The following is a 24,790-nucleotide window of genomic DNA, read 5'->3' on the forward strand; positions in this document are numbered from 1 at the left end:
GCCCGATGTGTGCCAGGGAAGCGCACGTGTGTACACGTAGGTTTGAGGGTGCATGTGGTGGTGCGTACCCGTGAGCAGTACGGGGGACACACACGTATACACAGGCATGGGGATGTGCACCCCCCACCACAGTGCCCAGCGAGAGCTGACTTTACCAGGGAATGTCACAGCCATGCCAGGACATGGTGCTGAACAGGCCCCTGGTGCTTTTCCTACTCAGGGAGGGGGCATCTGTGGGTGGCTCACCTAGCCCATTCCCAACCAACATCCCTGCTGAAACAGCCCTGGGGCCATGCACTAGCCATGACCCCTGTGATCAGTAGTCATCTCCAGCCTAGAGGGACCCCATGAACTACAGCGATCCTGTCTCCAGCTCCCTGAGTCACCTCTGGTGGATGCAGGGGTCAGAGCATGCCTCTGTGTGAGGGTCAACAGGGATGGGGTCTAACAGGGTAAAGGTCACCATGAATGAAGTCCACCTCTGGGAGAGGGTCACCAGGATTTTGGTCCACCTCAGGGGTGGCTTTTGTACCTGGCTGCCACAGCTAGGAGCGGACTTCATTAGCACTGATGTTCCTGGGGCTGTCCAGTGCAGGATCACTGACACCATCTCTTCTTCAGGTGCCAGGGCCACCCTCCACCCTGGACAGGCACAGCTGGGCCACGGACCACTGAGGTGCTGGCTGCTGAGTACTCAGGCCCAGGGCCAGGTGAGCAGCCATGGAGGGCGCCCAGGGACGCCCTTCCCGTGCCCCGAGCCAAGGGAGGAAGCGGCCGGAGGCAGGAAGCCTTCCCCCGGGCCCGGGGCCCCCACTGCGATTTTGCTGGAAGGTCAGGGCGACACAACAGGAAATCGTGCTGCCTCGGCTGGGCGGCCAGGCCGGAGGCGCAGAGCCGCGCCGTGCTGTCCCGGGGCCGCTGCCGGCTCCGGCCTCCGTCCTGGCTGGGCGGCTCGCGGGGAACCCGCGCCACCACTGCCCTCCATGGAAGGGGGACGGGAGCCAGGGAGCAGCCGCTGGCCCCAGGGTGGAAGATGCAGGGCTGAAGCCCCGAGCCGAGCATGGAGCTGAACAGTGAGTGTGTGGCTAAAGGGGGGACTGGGTGCGCAGGAAGGGACTGTGGGTACTGTGGCCCCACAGCCAGACAGCCAGAGCATCCCTTGCACGATGAGTCCCACAGCTGGGCACCAAACCCCAAGGGCGGCTCTGGGCTAGTTGGACCTGGCCAGTGCCAGCATGTGAGGGCAACCAAGCATCTCTCCATGCCCATTGTAGGTAAACAGGCTGCACTGAGGATTTCTGGTGTAGTGCCAGGGCAGGCAGTGAGGCAGGCAGGAGGCTGCAAAGAGGGTACGGAGAAGCTGACAGGGTGGGCAGGTGCAGGGCACAGTGGTGTGCAACGGCACTGGGGAAGGCAGAGCCGGCAGGGGAGCACTCAGCCAGGGCAGTGGCCAGGAGCAGATGTTCCCTGTGGGACACTGCAAGCTGGGATTCCCCGAAGTGTACATGACGCCTGGAACTGCTCTTGGCAGGGATCCGGAGGGCTGGCCCTGGTCTGCACAGGGAGAACAGCCCTGCTTCCTTGCCTGGAGGGCGGCCGAAAAACCTGGCAGACGGGGTTGTGCGGCCTCTTGGCACACACCACTGGCACGGAAACCGCGGCTCTCCCCCCTGAGCACCGGCACCCCTCGCTGGCTGACTGGAGAGCAGCACCCGGCTCTCCTCAGCCACTCACACCGCCCCCTGCACCCCCTCCGCGGGACCATCAAGACCACCAAAGGGCTGGGGAGAGGACTTGTCACTGCAGGTAGCTCTGGGCTGGCACTGCCCAGGGAGGCTGGCACAATGCACAAGGCAACCCTATCTCCTCCAGGACTGCTCCTCCTCACATCCTTCCTCCTGCACGTGAAAGAGGACCGTGCCAGCCCAACACGGCTGGTCTGTGACAACAGGCTTATCCAGAAGTACATCGTGGAGGCCAAGGACATGGAAAAGAAAGTGGTGAGGACAGAGTCCCCACAAAACCCAAGCCCAGGGACATGCACAGTTCCTGGCACCTCACCTTGACATCTCTCCTCACTAGGGCCAGTGCCAGGCCCTGCCTGCACTCAGGTGCCCTGCAGTGCTGCCCTTGGTGGACTTCACTTTCCAGCAGTGGAAATCCAAATCGGTGAGAGGGGCTGGGAGGAGGGTGCTGGCACTGATGTGCTAAAAGGACTGGAGAAGGAACCTTGGGTTGGCAGAAGCACCAGAAATGCTGAACAAGATGCTTGTAGGCATATCTGGTGGCACAGGGAGGGTAGAGGACTCCATCCAGACCTAAGGTGAGCACAGAAAGCAACAAGGCCTTGGGGGGGTCACTGTCTGCTCCCCCAGAACGAGACCAAGCGGCGGGAGATCCTGTGTGACCTGGCCCTGCTGCTGGGTGCTGCAGCAGGGGCCCAGGGCCAGGTGAGCGACGAGTGTGGGGCCAGGCAGCTGAGCCAGCTTTACCGACACGCCAACTCCTTCTTCCTGCTCCTGCAGACCTTCAGCTGGGAGGTGAGACCTCCCCACATGAGCCAGACCACCCTGGCACAGGTGCCAGCTGGGCTGGGTTGGGTGCAATGGCGTTTATCACCCCTCTGTCCCACTCTCAGGCAGGACACTGGGAGCCAGGCTGCTCCCCACATTCCATGGAGCAGACCCACATCTCCAGCATTTTCCTCACCTACCGGCAGCTGATACAGGGCAAGCTGCGCTTCTTCTTCTATGACCTGGCCAAGGTCTCGTGCAAGCAAGGACAGGGGGACAGCAGAGACCCTCCATGTGGGACCCAATGAGGCTGCACACAGGGTTCAACCACAAAGCAATGCTGGAGCATTCCTGCAGGACACTAAGCTGTGCTCTGGGTGCCCAGGAAGATGCCCACAGGAAAGGGTTGGCACCTGTTCCTCAAGTCTTCACAACCGTGCAGTGCATGGAGGCAAACAGTGACACTCACGTGCCAGCAGGCACAGGCCCTGCTCCCATCTGGGCAGGCCCTCTACTGTGAATGCTTTTTGATTAAAGAGCTATTTTTCTAAAGAGCTGTGTATGTCCTTGTGCCTGGGCCCGGGGCAGAAGCCAGATCCTCTGGGACATGCTCCCAGTTCTGCCCAGTGCCTGCTCCCAGCCACGGGAGCTGCCAGTGCTGCAGGATCCCCTGGCACAGCCTGAGCTGCCACTCCTCCTCTCTGTAACCATATGCTGCAGGTTTGGACTCCCCTCCTTTGGGAAGTGGCAGGGTACCCCCTTAGCCCCTGCGCACGTGTATCCACTCCCTGCCAGTCTTGTCTCTCAGCAAGCAGAGCCAGGTGTAAAAAACATCTCAGTTTAATCAAACCCAAGGCAGCCTGCCTCAGGATGGGTCCTGAGGGAATGGTCCCCAGAGGCAGGCAGGCAGCTGTCCCAGTCTGGTTGCTCCTGGACAGAGCCAGGGCTGTTGAGAACAGGTGAAGGTGAGGAAATGCCGTCAGGCAAGACTGGAGCACCCAGCACGGTGTCCACTCAGATGTCAGGCACCTCGCTCTCCTCACAAACAGAGATGCGGATCCCAGCAGGAGTCAGAAGACACTGGGATAAGGAGGACTGCTCCTGCCCTCCTCAGCTCTGAAGAGACTGGGCAGCATGGATGCTGGAGCAGAGTGTGGGCTCTCAGGGCTCCAGCTGGATGTCTGTGGGGCAGCCCATGGAGGTGTGCTAGAAGGCCAACTTCTTCATCAGCAGGTAAACACGAGAGTCCACCTCAAACCCGTGCAGGTTGTTTGCGTCTCCCTGCAGCCGCATGAGTAGCCCCCCGTAGGACACATAGGCAGAGCTGAGGTGGGAGAAGAGGAGTAGTGAAAACAGGGAATCCCACGGGAGACCCGAGCCCAGATCCCAGCGCTCCCCACCCCGGGGCACTGTGTCCTCCCCTCTTGACAGGCACTCACAGGCGCGTGGCTGCCTCCGTGGAAGTCTCGTCCCCCTCGATCCGGTACACCTTGCCATACATCACGTACTCAAACTGGTCTGCCCTGCAACAGCACAGCCTGAGGTCAGCAAGGAATCAAACCTGGCTGTTCCCCCAGCTCAGTGTCCTCTGGGAGAAGGTACTTCCCAGTTACAGAGTAAGTTAGACTGGAAATGACCTCTCAGATCATCAAGTCCAACCTGTGACGGAACACCACCTTGTCAACCAAACCACAGCATGAGTGCCACATCCAGCCTTTCTTTAATCAGTTCTAGGGATGGTGACTCCACCATCCTCCTGGGCAGCCATTGCAATGTTTAATCTCCCCCTCTGTGAAGAAATTCCTCTTAGTGTCCAGCCTAAAATATCCAGCCTCAGCACTTCACTTTGTCCCTGTTTCCCACCCGTCCCAGCTGCGCCTGTACCTGGAGGGCCGATCATCCGTGGGGTTGTACTCGCCGTCATCCAGTGTGCCATCCTCATACAAGGTGCTGGCGATGACCAGGCGGAATTTGTCCCCTGTGAGGAGGCCAGAGCAGCAGTGAGAAGGTCAGAGCACAGCCAGAGCAGCAGCACACACAGCCAGAACTCAGAGGGTGGCAAAGGGCCACCCTGGCAGGGGGTGCTAAACAAGCTCTGTCCCTGCTGCCAGTCCTCCAGCAGGACTGTGGGGAATGTGTGAAAGGTCACACTGGATCCTGTGTCTTCTTGTTCCCCACATCGTGGAGCAAACCAGAACCACAAGGACACCACTGCTGGTGTTTTCAGGGGACACAAGAAGGTATTCACTTATATCCGCCCAGAGAGCTTGGCTAGACCCTTGGGCAGGTACATGAGCCCCCTGCAGCATCAGCTTCAGCCCTTCTGTGTTTCATTGAGAGTAATATTCTCTTTTCCACACATTTAGTGTATTTAGCTGCAGAAGTTAATTTCAGGATGTCTCCCTTAAAGCCTGGTTACCACCAGCTGAAGCAGCTTCCCCAGACAGCATCTGTGGGGAAAGGGACAGAGGTGACACAAATGACAGGGAAGTGAACCAGAAACCCGGCTCAGCCTCAGTACACCGAAAGTGCCCTGAACCTCCTATCACCTGGAGACAGCACAAGGGCACCAAGCAGCCTGAGGCAGCTTATTCCTCGATCACAGCAATTCCCGACTCCACCCCCTCTAACCTCAGCCACCCAAGCCGACACCGGCTGTGCCAGCGGCCCGACGGCTCACCGAGATCCACGGGATAGATCTGGATGTTCACGTCCAGGATGAGATCCATCTTGAAGGACTCGCTCTCGCAGTGCAGGCGCGACACTGGGGAGAGCAGCAGAGTCAGGGACAAGGACAGAGCAGCAGAGTCAGGGACAAGGACAGAGAAGATCCCCGAGGGCTGGGTGGGAACAGGGTCATCTTCCCACCCCAGGCTGGCATCGGAGCCGTTTTCGGGTGAATTCGGGACGGATGCCAGAGCCCGGCAGCCGACGAAGGTGTGCACAGGCAGGGAGAGGAACGCGGTGGGGCGAGGAATGCACGCCACGTGGCCCGCGGGGCTGTGGGCGGCACAGCAGCCGGGCCGGGGAAGCCCTGGGGAAGGGGGGCGCTCCGGGGGCTGCCAACACGCGGAGGGGCCAGCGCCGGCGGGAGGGGCGGACGGGGGAGCGGGAGAAGCGAGCCGGGGCCCCACTCACCGCGGTCGAACTTCTTTCCCTCGGGGTCGATGTCCTTCACGTCGAAGATGTCCTCGAAAAGGATCCCGGCCATGGCAGCAGCTCCGCTCCCGCTCCCCGCTCCCCGCGCCCCTCCCGCCCGGCGCGCACTGATGACGCAATCTCACCGCCGCGGCCGGGCGGAAGCGGCTTCACGGTGGGCGGGGCCCTTCCCGCCAGGACCGGCTGGAGGGCGCGCCATCCCCGGGCCCCCGCTCCCCGCGCGCGGCCGGCAGGGGGCGCTGCCAGGCCGCGGATGGAGCCGCACGACGCGGCCCCGCCCCCGGCACCGACCGGACACGGCAGCGCCCCCGCGCGGCGGAAACGGGGAGTCCCGGGAGGGGTCCGGGGAGTCCCTGGAGGGGTCCGGGGTGTCCCGGGAGGGGTCCGGGGTGTCCCGCGGGGCCCTTGCAGCCCGCGTCCACCCTCGCCGCAGGGACAGAGGGCTTCACCCGCGCCCCCCGATCCCAGCTGGACATCGGTGCGATGAGCTGCGCGGACTCAGCCCGCGATGGGTCTCGGGGCTGCCGCCCCCCCCCCCCCGCCCCAGTCCCCACCTGCTTCTTCCTCCTCGCCCGTCAGCCATGGCGGGAAGGGACGTGTGACACCGTCCCCCGTGTCCTGCCGATGAACCGTGAGGGGAGCAGGGGGGTCTGGCACGGCCGGGGGCTGCTAACACGTTGGGCGCCACGGGGTGCTCCATGCTTGGCATGTGGTCGGGAGCTGCCGGTGCGGGTTCAAGAGTTCAGCCCTGTCCTCCGCGTTCCCCAAATGCCACCCCCAGCCTGCCTAAACAAATTCTTCCCTGCCTCAGGAGAGGCTGGGCACTGGGGACCCTGCGCCTCGTTTGGGCTGCGCGTGCCCGCCCGGATGCGGCACAAAGAAGGCTGGTGGAGCCAGCAGGTGTCCCCGTGTGATGGGGATTGCGGAGGGCGGGTGGCACGACGCTGTGTGTGAGTCACATGTCACCATCTCCCTAGGGACCACCAGGTCATGAGTGGGGGCATCTATGGGATATGGCTCCCCAGGTGTGCCCCTATGCCTGCAGCTAGGTGGCTTCGTGGGGACACAGTCCCTGCTGTCCCCAAGAACCAGACATTTCCAGGTCGTGGTCTGGGATGGCACCCAGAGCCAAGGTGCCCCCACATCCGCACCAGGAGGCCTGTCACAAGATGCCTGTGGTCCCCAGACACACAGGTGTGACCTCTGCATGGCACATCCCCTCCATGACACCGTGCCAGCGCATCCTCACGCATGCCTGAGGCGCAGGCAGCGGAACGGGGCAGGGGGTGACAGGCAGCGGGGACACTGGCGTGAAGGGGGGTGCTGGTGCCAGGGGTCTGGTGGCTCGTCGGGGGAGCGTGGGCGGTTCACGGCGGGGTCACCCCGCGGCAGTGGCACTCAGCGGGGACAGCCTTAATGCGCTGGGACGGAACCTCGGCTCCTTCTAATCATCGCCTGGCTGGTAACTCCCCCAAGCCCCGCAGCCCCCTCCCCACTCTGTCCACTCTGGCTCGGGAGGGGCAGAAACCTCCTCTTGCCAGAATGTGGCAGCCGCAGACAGGCTCCCCTCTGGCGCAAGGCGATAGGTGCGGACCCTTCCCCAGATTCCTGAGCCCTCCTGGCGTCCTGCATCCCGCGTGCCCGCTTCTTTGGGGGGCAGGACTGGGCTGGTGCAGGGGACCTGGACACCCCTGCGCGAGGGGCTGTGGGGGACACCCGAGGCTGTGCAGGTTGCCAGGGGGTGGCAGCAGTACACCGAGCATGGCAGGACAGCCCCAGGGTGCGCCGGAACGGAGGGAGTCCTACCACAGCCCGGCTCACCAGTATGACCAGTCGCCCTTTCCAGAGTGGTCAGGGTGTCGTCCTGGAGGGATGTGACTGCTTGGCGGACACCAGCCGGCCGGGGCAGGGTGGCATGGGGTCCAGAGCTGTTTTTCGGGGAGGGGTCCATGTGCCAGCCCCGCCTGTACTCAGGAGTACCCATTGGGATCCTGATGTGATTCAGGCGGCAGGGCCATGGCAAAGCTGTGCCCCCTGCTTGGATGCTCTCAGGGCCACTGCGGGGCGACACAAAGGGCTAATCCCACCTGACTGTGCCTGTCTGCCCCTGCTGAGACCTGGCACAGTTGGTACAGGCCAGCAGGCAGCTGGGGCTGTGCTCAGCAGCCGGCGAGGCAGCCCCCAGGGGTGCTGCTGCCCAGCGACCCTGCCAGCCGGCACTGCCGTCTGCCTCCCTGCCCTTGCAGGCAGGGCAAATCTGAGCCCCCACCCTGGGCAGGGTCATGGGCATGCAGCCACCTCCAGGGCCAGATGGGGAAGGGGTGGATAGATTTCCAGATGCCCCAGAGATGCCACAGGATCAGGGTGGCAGCAGGAGACTGGCACAGCCCTGAACCTCCTGTGCACCGGCTGTGTAGCAGGACCACGATGCCAAAAGCTGTTCTTGTCCCTAAGCCCCCTCCTTGGCCCCATGCCCACGCAACCCTTGGGGCAGGATTGGCCGGGGGGTTGGTGGCCCCGGTGTAAATCTGGCCTGGGTTGGCAGAGGATGGGGCACCCTGCTTTTCCCTGCACTCCGTGCCCATCTGCCCTGGCTGTGCCGTGTGCCGGCTGCTTCGCTGACCCCGTGCCATGTGCCATGCCATGCCATGCTGTGCCACAGGAGTGTGGGTGGCCATGTGAGTGGAGTGTGAGGGAGTCGTGTACCCAGCTAACAGCAGCCCTGTGCAGATGGGGCTGGCACAGGTGCTGGTGGGAGCTGGGGCCAGCACTGCCTTCGCTGCTGTTGCCCAGGGAGCGCCCATTTGCCAGCCAGGTGTCTGGCGTCGCCTCCTTATCTGGGATTAAACAAACTCTCCTCAGATCTGGTTCCAGGTGCTGCCCCCATGCCCGTGGGACCAGTCCTTCCCTACCCTGTGCCCCTCCATGCCTGCTGCTGTTCCCCCTTGCTGGGAAGTCCATGTGTTCCTGGGGTGAAGAACCCCCAAATACTGGACCCGGGCTGCCCTTGCTCTGGCCATGCAGTAGTCCCTGGGGTCTCTGTGCAAGGCAGGCAGCAGCTCCAAAGCAGAGCACAGAGAGGGACCATCTCTGGCTCTGCCTCGGGGCATCCCCAAACCAAAATGGAACCTACACCTTGGCCAGGGAGGTGTGTGTGCCCCAGTGTGATGAATCCTGGCAGCAGCAGTGCTGTGGTGCCAGACTCCCCAGAGCAGGGGTACAGCCCCCTCCTTGTTAGCCGCTTGTCTGTTATCTCCTGACGATAAATTATACAACACAAACGCCTTTGAAAGGCAGCCAGGCCTCCATCCGGTGGGGTGGCCTTTGGGGGCCCCACATCAGCCATCGTGGGCTGCTGCCTGCTGCTTTCCCTGGGAGGGGGACAGGGACAGGGTTTAGCACTGTCCTGGTGCGGGGGTGCTGGGGATGGGCTCGTGGGCTGCAATATGGACCTGAAGGCAAAACAGAAGAGCAGAGGGGGTGAGAAAGCTGCCTGCACCCCATGCCCACACCGGCTGCCTGCAAGTCTGCCTGCACTCCTGCCCGTGCATGGCCTGGAGCCCTCCTTGCTGGTGTGCCCACATCCTGCTGCCCAGTTTGGGTGTGGGGCTGCTGGCTGGCACTTCAGAGGCAGCGTCGATCCCTGTTATCCGCCGGCACAAAGGAGCCGAAGGCCGCCACCGTTGGGGAAGCAAACAAGGGCAGGGTGAGGCCAGGAAGGTGGGCAACGGCCAGCACCTGCCAGGCTGGTATCCCTGCCCATCCCAGTGGGGCAAGGAGCAGGGAGGCACTGCCCTACGCCGAGGAATGGGGGTCCCCCCTGCACCTCGATGTTGGGAGGCAAGGCCACGTGGGCTGCCCAGGGCAGTGCTGCCAGCCCGTGTTGTGCACCCCTCTGCTCTCCCAGCAGCTCCGCGGGTGCCCCCATGGTGGGAGCAATGTGGCCTCCGGGTGCCCATCCCTGCACCCTGCTGGGCCAGTCCCCACCTGGGCTGGGGGTCGGGCAGGAAGAGATGAAGCCGAAATTAAGCTGTTAATGAGCCCGTCTGTCACCAGGCCACCAATTACCCGGGCTGGGAATGAGGAGATGATGGAGCATGACTGGGGGAGGGGGGCAGGATGTCGGGGTCTCCAGCATGGAGGCAACTGGGGATGTCACCGTCTCTCTGCAGCTTCTTCATCGCCACCAGGCACATCCTGTGGGGTGGGGGACAGAAGGGACAAAGGGGTGACCAGGCCATAATTATACCAGAAGCCCCAAGACATCTGGGAGGGGATTAGAACTTTCTTTCTTCTCACCGAGATCATGAGGAATTCAGCCCTAGCCACGATCCCTCACCAGCACAGGGAGTGTCACCAGTGTCATGAGCTGGCTGATCTCTGCAGTCAGAGCCTGAAGGGGGCTGTGCTTACAGGGAGCAGAGTCAGTGACTGTACCCTGGGGATACTCACAGACCATCTGGGCTGCTCCTGGCCCCCGGGAAGGGGTACAGCAAAGAAGGGGGCTTATACCACCTCCTCCTGTTTCACCTTGCTCAAGACTGCTGTGGTGCACGGCAGAGGCCCCTGTCTCTGTCCATGTCCTCAGCTGGGATGGGCCAGGAAGGCCGAATTCCTCGGGGCTGGAGCTGATGTCAGTTTTTCCGCGGCACCTCTCAGAGCGGGGCCGGGTGCCTGTCCGGGCTGGCAGAGGGACAGGCCATCTCCCCAGCTGTCATCACAGCCGCCTGTCCCCATGACGGCCCTTAGTGGCACCCGGCCCCAGGAGGGACCTATGGGCTGCTGGAGGCTGGTCTGAGAGTCTGCAGGAGCAAGCTCCTGCTCCTTCATGATGGAAGGGGCTCCTTGCTGGACACTGGCAGGGCCTGGCTGCTGCCTGCCATGGCCCTGCCAAACCCATCAAGCTGGAGGGTGGGCTGGGATGAAGGCCGTGGGATTTTGCTGGGTTCGGAATTAACTTAACAGCTTTGGAAGACAAACAGATTAGGGAGCTGCAGGGATCGGGGCGAGGATCAGCTAAATTGGAAACAGAGGCAGGCGGCAGCATCCTGCACAAGCTCCACTGCCCCTGCCCAAACCCCCAGCCCAGCCCCATCCCTGCAGCCCAGGGTGCCTCTATGGGGTCCTCACAGTCCCCTCCCACGACCAAGCTGATGGTGGGGCTGGCTCTTTCTTCCAGTCTGGGTCTTGGCCACACATCAGCAGCCTCTGAGCATTGCTGCCTTCCCCTTCCCTTTCCCTGCCTGTCCCCTGCCTGCTCTCAGTGCCCCCTCTCCCTGCCCTCCCTTTCCCCAGCACCCTGCATCCCCACTGCATCCCAGCCATGTCCCCTCACACCTCTCCTCACATGCCATGAAGCCACAGTTCCGAAATAAGCGGTCCCAAAATAAGCTTCCTCCTTGAACTCCATAAATCTCAGCAAAGCACTGAGTCACGGGGTCAGTCCTGCAGTCCCCTTTGCTGGCAGGGTGCCCTGCCCCATCCCCACATGTCCCTCCTGGCACCCCAGGAGGGTTTGGGGTTGTGTTGCTACCCCGATTGTATCAGGTCCTGGGGCAGCCCCACTCACTGGAGATCAGATCACAGTAATGAACAACAGCTGGGCATGGGGGCAGGGGACAGGGAATGGAAGGGACAACCCTGCCACCCCTTCAGCAGCCAGGCACACCTCTGGGGACACTTGGGCAGCATCAGATCTACAGGCTTCACTGCCCTTTTTAGGGTGACACCCCCATGGCAGAACCCCCAGTGCTATTCATGACCTGAGCCTAGCAGCTCTCAGCCAGGTTTTGATGGCTCACTGGGGAGAGAGTGCCTGGCCTGGGGGTCCCCGAGGAGGAGGGGGCCGTGGAAGGGAAGGCTGGATGCGGGCACAGCCTCCTGCTGCCGTGGCCCCCCCGGCGCCCCCGTCCCCCTCCCGCCCCCGCTTCCTGCGCAGGCGGCCCGGGGAGGTGATGAAAGCAGCCCCAGCAGATGTTTCTGGCTTGTTTTCATCTCATTAACTGTTTCCTCTTTTATTATGGGATAAATTATTAATTGTTCAGTGCGAGGAAGAAAGGAAAGAGAAATCCTGACGGAGAACCCGCAGGCTCTCGGGAGGGTAGCGGGCAGGAGTTGGCACAGCCTGGGGCAAGGGGAAGGCAGGGGGGATTTGGGATCTCTAGGGGGGAGGCAGCCCCTTGCAGTGCCACCAACACCCGGGTGTCCTCCCGAAAAAGGGGGGCAATGTGGGGTGCAGGAGGTGCTCTGGGAGTGGGGCAGGGGTTGGCTGCTGGCACCTGGCCTCTGTCAGCAGCAGGGAAGGTAACCCAGACAGGGCAACGGGACAGACTGCCCCATGGGACCCTGACATCTGGGCACCAGACTTCAAGCCCTCTGCCTGGAGACCCCCGACCCCTACTCCCCACGCTCTCTGTCCCCCATGGCCTGAGAATGAACACACTCACTGCACCTCCTGGCCAAGGAATGGGGCTCAGCCCCAGTCCTGTCACCCCTGCCCCCCCCAGCTCCCCAGCCCCTGCCCCCCTGAAATATTCATGGCCTGCAATGACGAGCTAATTTAATTGCCCTGATGAGAAGCTGAATAATTTAAGTTCTTTTCGAGCAGGGTCAGGAGACATCATTAGCAGCTGATGTGGGAGCAGGGAGGGGAAGTGGCTGAGCCCCCACCCTGCTGCCTGGGGACACCAGGTGGGCAATGGGAACCCAAAAACTTTCCCGTCCTGGAAGCCCCATGGCTGGGTGGTATGTATTGAGGTCTGAAGCATCAAACCTTTCTGACAATCCTATGAAGCCCCAGCCATGTGGGGTGGGAAATTGTGGCTTCCATGATCCTGGGATCCTGGCAGGCCCTGAGACACAGCCTCCCTCCATTCTGTGGTCTTGACAATGTTTAAGGCAGTTGTGATCTTTTAAGTCTCTTACACATCCTCATCATTGCTGCTTTGGTTTGCGGCCAGCAGGGATGGCTGGGATGAAATATGGCTGGGAGAAGGGCCCGGCACTCTCCGGATTCCTGAGATAAGGGGGACAGGCGGGACAGGGACCTTTATTTACATTTTTTCCTGGAAATTTCAGCCTCTCTCTGGTGAGACCCCATTCGTCTGCCAGGAAGATAAGACGGGCTTGTAGGGGGGCTGCTGGGGGCCTTTCAGGGGGCTTATTACTCCCCCAAGCCCGATTCTCTCCCCAGTCTGTGTACCCTGTGTGAATGGGGGGCACAGAGGAGCACCAAGGCAGGACTCAGGACTGGCTCCTTCCCCATCAAAATCCATGTTTCTTCCTCTCCACTGGTTTGACAGGGATCTGGGGGGCCTGATCCACCACATCCCATCACCCCCAAGGTGTCGAGGGGAAGCTTGGCTGGACCCCACCATGGTGAGGAAGGCAGAGCCCGGGATAAATGCTGTTGTGATGGCCATGCCAGGAAATTTCGGGCCAGGGGCCACGGCAAGGGCTGCAGCCGGCTGCCTGATAACGCCTGGATTTCCTCCCGGCCCTGCCCAGCGTCCGGCTGGTGGGGAGGGATGTGGTGTGGGGGTGGCCCAGCAGCAGCACCTTGTACCCCGGCAGGAACAGCTCCAGCTGGCCCCTGGCCCTAGGGGACACAGAAGGCAGGTCTGGCAGTTCAGCAGTGCTGGGGGTGCCAGGCTGTGTCCCTTGCAGCCCTGGGAACATCGCTGTCCCAGGGAGGGATGGGTGAGGGAGAGGAGCTGCCGTGACCTGCAGGTGCCTCCTGCACCTGAAGCCCCGAGGGTCCTGTCCCTGCTTCCCCCACGGGGTCAGCTGGGGAGTCTCCCTGGGAGGTCCAGCACGGCTGGGGTAGGGGGCAGAGCCAGGCAGGACCTACTGCAGCCACCCCAGATGGCAGAACCGGGGGGGTGGGGACACAGGGGTGTCTTCACAGCCACGTGTGCAGCCACAGGCACACCTTTGCGCACACACACAGGACTACATGCGGCACTGATGTCCCAGCATGGACAGACACAGGCACCTCCTCCTCCCCCAGGCACTCAGACATGCACCGACAGGCTCACAGGTGTGCACAGACCTCCATGTTTGCACACAGCAGCACATGTACACTGATACACACACCAACACAGCCAGATGTGCACATCAGCAGATGTGTGGGTGTGCACACAAGGGCACTCATGCATGTGTAAGCACACCCCCAAACCCACACACACGTGCTGTACATCCACACCCAAGCACATACGGGGTGGTCTCTGTGCATGTGCACCCCCAGAAACGCACACACGTGAACACACATGACCTCACACACACAGACACAGCCTCCTGTCTCTGCCCTCACGTGTTCTGCCTGCCTGGGGGCCGGTGGGTGCTCCCTGTGCAGCCGCTGCCCGCTGGCCGCTCCCCAGAGTTTGAGATCGAGGAGGAATTTTAAATGTATTGACCCCTGACCCGTCCCTGCCTGTGAGGGGAAGCCAGACCTTGAGCTGCCCCCAGCTGGATGGGGACCGGGGGATGCAGGGGATAGTGAGTCCTCAAAGCTCATGGAGTGCTAAGGGGGCACCCTGCCTTTCTCCCCCTTTTTCTGCACCCCATGTGCCCCCCACCTCAGGGAGCACCAGGAAGGATTGCTCCAAAACCTCACTGCCTGGAGCACTCAGGGCTTGGGGATGCCACAGATGTGTGACCCAGACCAGGAGGGTTCTGTGAAGCTGGATGCCCCTACCATGCCCTCTGCAAAGGGTCCCAGGCCCCTACCCTGCTCCTGCCTGGCTCCCAGCATCCCTGCATCCCGTGGAGGGGCTGCCGCGATGGCAGTGTAATTAAAAATGCAATTAAGTGCTGCCACTTAGCAGAAAAGTCATACAGTTTGGGGATAATTATCTGACAATATAACAAGTTGCCCAACATTAATCAGGCACTGATCTGCTCCGGCAGCTGTGCTCCCAGCTCCGGACGCTGTCTTAATGGCATCCTTCAAGAGACAGCAATAAATCAGGCCCTTACGGGGGCCCTGAGGGCAGCACACTGTCCCCAGCCTGCTCCCTGCCTGCATTTGGGGGCTCCTGGGGTGTCAGAGCAACATCCTTCCCACCGAGTCCCGTGGTACTTTGTTCCTGCCTGAGGGTGCTGAGACACCCAGGGCAGTGGTGCAGGTTCCAGGGGATCAGCCCTCACCCTAAGTGGAAGGGATGGTGGGACACCCTTGACAGGAGACCTCCTGGTGGGGATGGCTGTGGTGGGGGAGATGCTCCAGGCTGGGGGTAGGCCATTCTTCTCTTTTAAGGGGCAGAAAGAACTCCCTGCCCTCTGTCTTGAGGGCAAAGGGACCCCGGATAGCTGGTGGACAATAAGTGAAAGGGGACACACCGGCTGTCAATCCCGTCAGTGATGTGGGATTTTAACAAGTATTTAGGGCTTGTATTTGTCACTGTTCATGAAGCCTTTGCTCTGTAACAGTATGAACTCTGAAGCAGAGGCTGGTCCTAATGCTGCCGAGCCCCAGTGTGGCCTAGGGACCATATTCATGTCGGGCCAGACCCACACATTTCCCCACCCCAGCTGCCCTCCCACTGCTGTTCTGTCTTGAATGCTGAAGGGTCCCAGGCCACAGGGACCCCTAAGTGCCATGTCTCCCTGACCTGGAGATGAGTCCTTTTGTGCCCCTTCCCTAAATGTATCCCCACAGCCAATGTGTTGGCACAACTCGCTTGCAGCATGTTCCTCCCGTGCTTCTTTGCCAGAGCCCCGAGCTCTGCCGGTCCCTGTCCCCATCTCTGTCCCTGCCTGTTCCGGAGGGGGAAGCACAGCGCTGTACAGCTCTGACTTCTAAGGACCCGAGATAAAAGCAGAGCCTTTGTTCGAACTCCGGCCGGCGTGGGCTGGGGAGGGGGAACCACCAGAAAGAAACCAGCAGCTTAACACATTCACTTCGCCCCTAATTTGCCGGTTCTGCCACAAAATCCCATTACAAAGGGCTTAGCGCTGCGCCCAGGAAGAGGTCACTGCTGGGGGCCCCCGAGGAGATTTTCCAATCACAAAAAGCACGAGAAAAGAGCAACCCCATCTCCCTTGGGCACTCCCAGGCACCGGTGAGGGATGGGCACTGTGTCCCGGGGTCCCCTGTCCCTGCCCTTCTCTTCCACCCTGCACCTGGCAGCAGGGGAGAGCAGTTGTAGAGGTGCAGCTGGGTCAATTCACCTTTATGACTCCAAAACCAAACAAAATGCGGATTGGCATTGATCCGCAGGTGTTGAGTAGGGCCATAAAACACAGGTTCCAGCAAACGGGCACTGCTGGAGAATCAGCTGCACTGGCTGGCTCCCCGGGGTCTGGTGGGGGATGTGGCTGCGGTGGGGACAGGGTGACCTCTCAGCTGGGTGTGCAGGGAGGATGCTGGGAGCTGTGGGGAGCCCAGAATTGCTCATGGTATCCCTGTGCCACAGGGTCTGGCTGTGCTGGGCTGGACAGAGCTGCCTGCCAGCCCCGGGCACACTGCTCAGCTGGAGTGGGGGGAGTTAGGGGACCCTGAGGGTAGGGGGTGTGCACGGGTGTGGGAAAACGGCAGAGTGGGTGCACACAGCTGGAGCTGGCCGCAGGTGGGTGGGCAGGTGTGAACTGTGCACACGGGAAGCACACACCCTGACTGTGGCAGCCCGACACCCTGAGCAGGTGTGCACCGACCCTCAGCAGAACAAGGACGGGGCAGCTTCACAAGCACCGCATGGGGCAGTGGCACACACAACAGCTCAGCACACCGGGATGGGGCACGAATCCCCGGGATGGGGACGGTGCCGGGCTGGGGCACAGCTGCGCGCTCGGCACGGCTGCTGCAGGCTCGGGCACGCTGGTGGAGCAGGGAGCGAGGCTGTCGGCACTGAAAGGAGCGAGGCGAGCGCCCGGGCGGGATGGAAATGAGCCCCCGGGGGTCCGCACAGCACAAAGGCGCCCGCTGGGGTGGGCCGAGACCTTCCCAGCCCCTCGCCACAATGTTTGCAAATACCAAAGGCCTCTTGTGGCGGGGCCGCCAGCGGGGAGGGCGAGGGGGCCTCCAGCATCCCCCTCTGACTGGGGGCTCCTCCAGCTCCGCGGTGCCCCAGGGATACCCCATGGCACCCCAGATGGTGTGGCGAGGTGGGCAGCGGCTGCCCATTGCCTTTGTCGGTGTCTCGGCGCTGGAGCCAGGGGAGCAGGGAGTGTCGGGGAGGAATGTCCCCGCTCAATGCCCACCATGCTGGGGCTGACAGCCCTGAAATCGGGTTGTCACATCCCGTCTGGGCAGCCCTTCACCTCCATTTGTGGGGGCTTGTTCGGCTCCCGCCTCATTCAGCCAACACAAACAGCACTTAACCCTCTGGCTCCCACCGGCTCCGGGCGGGGACTGCCGGCCCCAAGCAGAGAATTGGCCACTGTCATCCTGCTGCAACATCTGGAGGGATGAAGTGAGATAGCCCATGGAGCCAGGTTCTTTAGAAGGGAAGTTTAGTGTCCCCAGCATCCCTTTCCCTCACCTCAGAGCCCCCAACTACCAATGTGAGCCGGGACTTACTGCCAGCCCCAGGACTGGGGGGCTCACGCCAACACTTCTGACACCCAACACCCTTCCACTGCTGCCTCTCTTCAGCCCTATGACCACCCTGAGACCCCTTCCCACCCCCCCGCAGGGACACCCACCCCGCAGCAGCCCTGGCTGCCAATGAAAGCAGGAGCAGGAGCCTTTCCTTTGACACAATTAAGCAGCCCGGGGTCCCAGCGCCTCGGCTCGCCGCAGTGTGTTAAATTAATGTAGCAGAAAAAATCATTATGCGGGGACACAGATGGAAGTGACCAAGCAGAAAATGCGATGTGCAGCGGCAGAGGACCCCTCTTACCCGTGTAAACACCACGGGGAAGAACAGGTTTCCCAGCTCCCAGGCGAGGAGGTGACCGCAGCCTGCCAGGAGGTTCCTCTTCCTCACTGCCACTGGGGCGAGTCCCGGATGCAGCCAGACATGGGGGTCCCATGGGCAGGGGAGGGGGCAGGAGGTGGGACCCCCCGGGCAGCAGCTACCTACCCCGGGTTTGGGAGGGCTGGCCAGCGAGCTGGGCAGTGCGTGTGGCCAGGCCTTTGCTCACAATTACCATGTCATTATGTGCCGGCACAGCCGTGCCTAACGGAGCAGAAAAGCGGCTCCTGCTCAGCACCCGTGGGGAAAGGGCTGAGGGGGGAGCACCCAGCTACACGTGTACATGTACCCAAACATGCACCCAGAGCATGTCCCCAGGGGTGGGAACTTATTCCCCAAGTGCCACCACCCAGGAGACCTCTCCCTGAGTGCGTGCCCCAGTCTTGCCTGCCTCTGTGGCCCCAGCTTAAGGCATCAAAGGGACCTGCACTTACCCTGGGGACCCTCTCAGCCCCCAAGGGGGTTGCCCTGGAGAGAGCTCCTGCTCCCCAGGGCAGTAAACCCAGGGTAGATACGGTCCTGGGGCTTGCCCCAGCAAACACTGAGGGCCACAGGGCCACACTCAGACACCTTGCAGATCAGTAACCCCAAACACTGGGCAAAGGATCCCCACACCAGGACCACACATGTTCCCCATGCAGGACGCAGAGGGAATGGAGGGGTGCTGAGCACGTGGGAAACATTGCCTTGGATATCACCAAGGCAAACTGTCCTCTTCCTCTCTCATGGGTCCTACCTGCTGCTTGGGCAGGAGCTGGAGCCTCCCAGTTTGAATCCACAGGTGTTTTAGTGGTTTGAGACTGCCCCTGGATATATGGGAGGCTCCCACCTCTACTGGGGATGCCCAGACAGCCCAGCTCCCCTCCTGGCTGACCTTATACCCTATGGCCTCCTCCAGCCTGGCTTATCCCCAGCTGGCCAACCTGTGGCAAACAAGTTTACTCACTTTCCCTAGTTTGCCAGGAGGTCCCAAGCACCAGTGTTTGGGTACTTCCTGGGCCACGTCCCACTGGGGCTTGCCATAGAGGGACATGAGGATGGACACGAGGTCAAGGGGGTGGCTGGACGCTGGCGCAGGGTTATCGTACTGGGTGGTGGGGGATGATAACCAGAGCTCCCTCCTGTCAGCACTCTGCAGTGTGAAAGTGGGATGGGGACAGGGACAGTCCCTAAACCCCTGTCCCCCACCTTGGGGACGCCGTGGGATGGCGGGTGCCTGCTCCCTGCTGCCTCCCTGTCTGGCTTTGTTCCCACTGGGCTGTGTTCCCACCCGCTCAATATCCATGTGGGCCCCTTCCCTCCCCGAGGGGCTGCTAATCCCCCCCGAAATGGGCCAGGGATTGTTGACCGAGCTGCCGTATCCCTTGAACAAGCAAGCCTGGGCCCTGCAGCTGCCGCCGGATTAAGAGTCACCCTTTGGCTGCCACAGCCCCGCGCCAAAGCCCTGCCCCCCAGTGTGCTCAGGCCCCATCCATGGCGAGGCAGCCAACAGGACGCCAAGGAGATGGTCATTGGGCCACTCCTGCAGTCAAAACTGACAGGTTTAGTGCGGCTCTGCCAGCGCCCGAAATGCCTGATCTGCTGGGTCTGGCTTGTGTTGGCAGTGCCTGGGGAGTGGGGGCCAGGCGTGTGCCAGCCTGCAGGAAGGAGCCCTGGCAGGGCGTCGGTGGTGTGACACTGGCACTGGCATCAGTTGCTCCCCTTCCTGCTGCCACCAGTCGTGGCAGGGGCACAGCTGTTCACAGCAATGGCACAGGGTGAGGAGCAGCTCTCACGCTCCAGAATTGTGGGTCATTGGAATTACATTAATTAGCGTGTGCTAATGGTATCTAATTAACACCCAGCTGTGCTGATGCAGAGCTTGCTAAGCCAGGGGTCAGGAACCCCTGCCCTGCTGCCTCAGTTTACCCACCTGCAGCAGGGTGAGCTTGGCACCTGGTGCTCCATGAAGCCAAGAGACATCAAACCAACAGGGAAATGTTGCAGGGAGAGGGGACCAGCTGCTGGCTTGTTATCGGAGCCAGCCCTGCCAAGTGCCCCATCCGGGGCAGCCTCTGGCTATCTCGCTATCTCAAGAGCTCGCTCTGGGTTGGGGTGGATGTGTCCGCACACCAAGAGGGTGTTGCTGGATGCCCAAGCCAGGGTGGCTGGGAGAAACCCAGACATGTCTCAGGGGTTGAATAAATAGAGATGGGAAGAGCAGAGTACCATGTTTCTGTCTGCTCCTGCTGCAGAGAGGCATGGTGGGGGCTGCCCTTTGTAGGGGGAGTCAGGGACCCATGGGTGCTATTCATACCTGGAGAGATTAAAAAACATCTTTTGACTGCACTAACAAGGCCCGAGAGCTCTGCAGAAGCTTTCATCCTGGTTAAGTGCACAGAGCAGATAAAGGGTCCTCAAGAGTCCCCAAGGAGCTGGCTGAGATGCTTGCTGCCCTCAGTGTGCATTTTTGGTGGCAAGCAACCTGTCCCTCCCTCACAGGGACCCCCTGAGCTCTGCAGCAGCCTCAGCAGTGGTGCTGGGCACCTACTATCATGGGCTGTGAAGAGGAAAAGCCCTTTACTCTTGCTGTGCCCATCCAAGCCTCTCCTAGAGTCTCTGCCTCCAGGAGAGGTGTGACACCAAACTCACGGAAGAGCCCTCCTCCCAAACAGCTGGGTGCCATCCCCTGGCTTGATCCCCCAGGAGCTGCAGGGACATCTGGAGGCTGTGGCTCCACGGGACACAGAGTGTTCCCCAATATCAGCATTTAGGGGCATTTTGGGGCCAACCCCATCTGGGCAAGGGGCTGGAGCAGAGGGAAAGGGTACTTCAGAAACGGCAGACCCCAGCACAGGCTGTCCTGCCTTCAATGCAAGCAGCGAGTGTGAAGTTAAGAGATAAAGAGGGAATTAGGAGATAAAGTCTGCGTAATCCCAGTTGCTCTATGCAATTAAAATGAGCTTCACCCCGCTGTAATTGGATGGAAGCTGCCTGCCAGCATCAGCGCAACCGGGAGCGCCGTGCGAGCAGGCGCGGAGGATTCACCGCACCGAGCACGCAGACTTATCTCCCCGCCAGAAAAACTGAGAGGGCAGCGGCACAGAGAGCGGGAGTTAATGAGATGAAAATGGAAAGCCTGGCACAAAGGATTAGCTCCCGGCCCGCTCTGCTGCTGAAATCCCAAGGTTCCCTGGAAAGGCTTTCCTTGCATCATGGATGCATTCCTGCCTGGGCCTGCTTTGCAGTGGATGCATGTGCTTGGAGCAGGAAAATTTTGCTCCTCTTCAGCACTTTGACCCTACAGTGGGAACTGGGCTGTCCCGGCCTCCAGCTCCCCCTGCTCCATACTATCCATGCCCCGGTGCCCAGCCCTCCCCCCGGAGGGTCCCTGCACAAGATGATCCCTAACAGCATTTACAGCTGCTGGTATTAAGCAGAAATAAAAAACCCCCAAGTGCAGATTAAAAGGACACTGATGGAATGCCAGGAGAAGAATTACAGCCCTAATAAACTGCTGCCTTCTGCTGGGGGTGGGTGACAAGGGGGTTTACGAGGCCATTTAAACTTCACTGTCAGAAAGGTGTATTAAAGCTATAAAGGTCTCGTTGCCTCTCCTGTCCCCTGAATGCAGGAGCATGGCTGTGGTCATAAATCCACCTGCTCGCAGCCTGGGGCGAGGGGCCCAAAGCCCCCTTGTCCCTGGGAAAAGCCAGGAAGAGCAGTGAGGCCTCCTTGGCTGGGGTCTTGGAGGGTGACGTCAGTCCTGGCGCGAGATAAATGCCGGCCGCGGGCCGCAGGGACAGGATTATCTCGGCATGGAGGCCTCGTCCATCACCCTCTGCCCACCCGCCGGGAGCGTGTGAACGGGAGCCCACGGCCCTGGTGCCAGAGCACCCTGTCCCTGCCTGCTGCCTGGGCCCAAGGGGCAATGGGACAACGGCTGGGACCACAGCACGGCTGCCATCACGCTGTCAGGGACGGCTCCTGCCTCACACCAGCCCCCAGATGTGCTGTGCTACAGCTCCATCCCCTGGGGCCTTGACCCCATGAGCCCCAGAGCTGAGGGTGTTCTGGGACGGTCCCTCCCCACTCCTCTGCCCGGCTCTCCCCCATCCCTGCGGTCCCGCCTGTTTGTTTGCACAGCTCTGATGACGCTGCTCACACACCTTGGCACTCCTGCTCCCGTGCTCCTGCCCCAGGCTTGGCTCATCCTCCTGCTCTGCTTCCTGCAAGGCTGGGCTGTGAACAGACGCATCCAACACCTTCATGGTGTTTTTACCTCGCTCCTCTCTATCAGTGCCTCCTATGGGGTCCTTCTGTGCCATTGTGGGATGGGAATGGGGTCAGGCACAGGGACGGGAACAGGGATTTGGACAGGGACAGGAATGGGGGTGGTGCTGAAAGGTGCTTTCCAGCAGAAATCACCTGGCACAGCCTGACTCACCCCCCTGGGGATGGGTCATGGTTTCAGCTTCATCCTCCCGAGGTGCAGTCCTGGTTCCCCGCCTGGGTGACAATGGGGACAGTGGGACAGGGGGAAACTACACCAGGGAGGTGGCAGAGTCTGAGCCACCCTGTAAGGTGGTGACATGAGCCACCCTTCTTTCCAGGCATTGGTGTGGGGCTGCTGGGGTGTCAGGGATGTGCTGGGGGTTAGTGGGGCTGGCTGGGGAGCACAAAGAGCAAGCAGGACTCGAGGCAGGGAGTTAAGGGTGGATGACTGTTTTCTCTCCCCCCAATATGCTCTGCTAGGAGCCACTCACTCCCTCCACTGCCCCAGTTTGGAGGCCCACGGTCCCTGCTTCTTCCCACGCAGGCTCATTAGCGAGTTCAGAGCGAGAAAACCCGTTAATGGCACGAAATGACTTCAGGCTGTGACATGGGGAGTGGGGATCCAAGCCCAAACCCTCACACACAGTAGGGCTGCTGCTTTTCCTCTTCCTTTGAACTTCCCCAGCTGCCCCGAGCTGTGGCTCCCTGAGCACGGACCGGGGCAGCTGGGACGATGGGGCACAGCAGGGTGTGGCAGCCGAACTCCCCCCGGCTGCTGCACCGACCCCTCCCCAGGCTCAGCCCATCCGCCTCGGCTTCAGAGCAGCGCCCGCGTTCGGGCATCACTCCGGAGTGTTTGGCTCTCGCAACACGATGGATCATCGGAGTTTTGGTTTTGCCGGGCTCCCGGTCATGCAGTCCTCAGGGGAAGGCACGGGGAGGGGGTGCTGGCAAGCACCGTGCCGGTGGGTGAAGCAGCGTGCGGGAGGCGGCCCGGGCCCCCCGTGACTCAGCCTGCCGTGGCGGAGGCAGAGGTGGGGTAGCGATACCGGAGCTAAAAAAAACCTGGCCGAGCGCCGGGGAGAGGAAATTTCTCATTAGCCAGAAATGTGTGGCTGAACCAGTCTGACACCCGGGGCGGCCCCCAGCCCCGGCGGCGATACCGGCCCCGGCTCCGGGGAGATCAAAGCGGGAGAGGGACAGCGAGGGGGCTCAGCTGCAGCTGGGCTGGGCTTGTTGGGGGACCGGAGCAGGGTGAAGGGTGTCCTCAGCTGAAAATGCCAGATTTAGGTGGCATGAAGGCTGGGTGGGCAGTGGCATGGGGAATCTGCCATGTGGGGCACCGGCATCAATATCTGTGATACTTCAGGACTGGGCAGGTGTGTTGGCCAGCGAAACCTGGGTAAGGCAAGCTAGCAGGGATGGGGGCATCTCTACCTCTTGCTTCCAGCCATGCAGCAGTCCTCTGCTTCCCTCATTCCTGAAGGAGCCAGCGTTTTCCGCCAGGGCAGCCCTTGGTCGGAGCAATGCAGCCCCTGGCACCAGCCCCAGCCCTACCAGCAAGGCCACCATTGCTTTCCATCGGATTTCCCCTGAAGATCCAGCCTTTCCCAGACCACACCGAGTCAAGGCATTGACCTGGTCTTGTCTAATAACGCAAAGCTGCTTTTTGCCTCCTTGTCCAGTGTTGGGTCAGATTCTGCTCCCCAAACGCGGCAGACAGGCGTGGGGTGATTGATGTGGGTGTATTTGCTCGCTGGCTGTGCTGCCAAAGACTATGTCAGCTCCCAGGCATCTGCAAGAGAGCTGCCTCCTGCTCCCCAAGGCAGCCCCCCAGCCCTCAGATCCCCTTTTTCTGAACTGGCTGGCAGCTTCTGGGGGTCTTGTCCCCCTGTGGGGACACTCAGCCCTGATGAGGGGTGAGGCTGCAGCCCCAGCAGCAGTGGGAAGGGAGGACGGGCTGTGGTGGTGGCAGATGAGGACGGATGCCGCACCATGTGCAAGTCTTCTGCTAGCAACCAAAGGAGACTAGAAGGAAGGAATGGAAAGAAAATGATTAAAACAATTTGGTTTTTTTTTCTTTTTCATAATTAAAAAAAAGCCCTGGGAAAAAGCCGTGTAGGGTCCTGGCACGTGAACAGAGTCTGTAAGTGGTCTTAAAAATTGCCAATAAATAATCTTAACGGGAAACAGAAGGAGCAGAACTGGGGTGTTCGTGGGTTTTTGTGGCTTCTTGTGAGCATGGGAAAATGTGCTGGGTCCTGTCCCTTGTGCTGTGGGGACAGCCCCCTCCCGGGTCATGGTGTGTCCTTGGCTCCAGCCCTGAGGCAATGACCCGCCTGGCCGGCGTCCGGCCATCCTTGGCTGAGTGGGCTCAGGATGTGGCCCCAACACGGCTGGGCTTGGCCTTTCCCTTGGGCACAGGGTGGCAGTGGGGACAAGGCATGATGGAGGGTGTGGAGAAAGCCTGTGCCCTCCCTGCCCCGTGCCTCGTGCTGGCCTGCCGGTTCACAGATGCGCTGTGCCAAGCCGTGCCGAGCCGTGCCGAGCCGTGATTCCTTCCAGCTGTGCCGGCCCCAGGCGGCTGACGGGGCTGCGGGATCCTCTCCCTGCCAAGCTGTTGAGGTGTCAGCCAAGAGTTAGCAGGGAAAACGCCAAGCAGCCGGCGAGCCGGCCAACCCATCCTACTCAGCCTTCCTCCTCCTCCTCTGCTGCAGAGAGCCTCCCACCCTCCCGCTGGAGCCCGGAGCCTCCGGGCCACCCCAGCAGGGATCCCCCTTAACACTCGGCGTGCCCTCATCCCAGCTGTGCCCCGGGACCCTCTACCGCCGCTCCCAGGGTGTTCCCCCATCCCGGCCCCTCCACCTGGGGCGTATGTCCCCCTCCTCTGGGTCTGTCTGGAAAGGGACGATCCCCCCTCCCCGAACTTTCCAGCTCTCTGCAGAGCGG

The 24,790-nt window shown here is 61.2% G+C and overlaps 2 protein-coding genes across 3 annotated transcripts; one reads left to right on the plus strand and one right to left on the minus strand.

The window, feature by feature from the left end:
* The first annotated feature begins 864 nt into the window (after window positions 1-864).
* On the plus strand, window positions 865-3,065 carry THPO (thrombopoietin). The gene is made up of 5 exons (XM_059855678.1): window positions 865-1,073; window positions 1,873-2,000; window positions 2,083-2,169; window positions 2,376-2,540; window positions 2,639-3,065. Exons 1-5 carry the CDS (start codon window positions 1,061-1,063, stop codon window positions 2,819-2,821), a joined length of 576 nt encoding a protein of 191 aa, XP_059711661.1. The 5' UTR covers window positions 865-1,060; the 3' UTR covers window positions 2,822-3,065.
* Window positions 3,066-3,337: 272 nt separating this feature from the next.
* Window positions 3,338-5,783, minus strand: POLR2H (RNA polymerase II, I and III subunit H). Of its 2 annotated transcripts, XM_059855679.1 has the most exons (5): window positions 5,652-5,783; window positions 5,194-5,277; window positions 4,398-4,491; window positions 3,953-4,036; window positions 3,338-3,837 (listed from the first exon to the last, which is right to left on the minus strand). In XM_059855679.1, the coding sequence occupies exons 1-5, from the start codon at window positions 5,722-5,724 to the stop codon at window positions 3,720-3,722; spliced, it is 453 nt and encodes a 150-aa protein (XP_059711662.1). In that variant the 5' UTR covers window positions 5,725-5,783; the 3' UTR covers window positions 3,338-3,719. The 2 variants fall into 2 exon arrangements, with proteins under 2 accessions (XP_059711662.1, XP_059711663.1); XM_059855680.1 differs by lacking the exons at window positions 3,953-4,036; window positions 4,398-4,491 and having other exon boundaries at window positions 3,740-3,837.
* Between the last annotated feature and the right edge of the window lie 19,007 nt (window positions 5,784-24,790).

The sequence above is a fragment of the Haemorhous mexicanus genome, chromosome 10, assembly GCF_027477595.1.
Source record: "Haemorhous mexicanus isolate bHaeMex1 chromosome 10, bHaeMex1.pri, whole genome shotgun sequence".
Taxonomy (NCBI): domain Eukaryota; kingdom Metazoa; phylum Chordata; class Aves; order Passeriformes; family Fringillidae; genus Haemorhous; species Haemorhous mexicanus.

What these genes read in the sequence shown, in the direction of transcription:
- THPO (XM_059855678.1), top strand. An exon ending in AGGACATGGAAAAGAAAGTG is followed by an intron (nt 2,001 to 2,082) that starts GTGAGGACAGAG and finishes TCTCCTCACTAG; the next exon opens with GGCCAGTGCCAGGCCCTGCC. An exon ending in AGCAGTGGAAATCCAAATCG is followed by an intron (nt 2,170 to 2,375) that starts GTGAGAGGGGCT and finishes CTGCTCCCCCAG; the next exon opens with AACGAGACCAAGCGGCGGGA.
- POLR2H (XM_059855679.1), bottom strand. Translation starts at nt 5,724, where the DNA reads ATGGCCGGGATCCTTTTCGAGGACATCTTCGACGTGAAGGACATCGAC. An exon ending in GATCTATCCCGTGGATCTCG is followed by an intron (nt 4,492 to 5,193) that starts GTGAGCCGTCGG and finishes GCCTCCTCACAG; the next exon opens with GGGACAAATTCCGCCTGGTC. An exon ending in ACGGAGGCAGCCACGCGCCT is followed by an intron (nt 3,838 to 3,952) that starts GTGAGTGCCTGT and finishes CTCCCACCTCAG; the next exon opens with CTCTGCCTATGTGTCCTACG.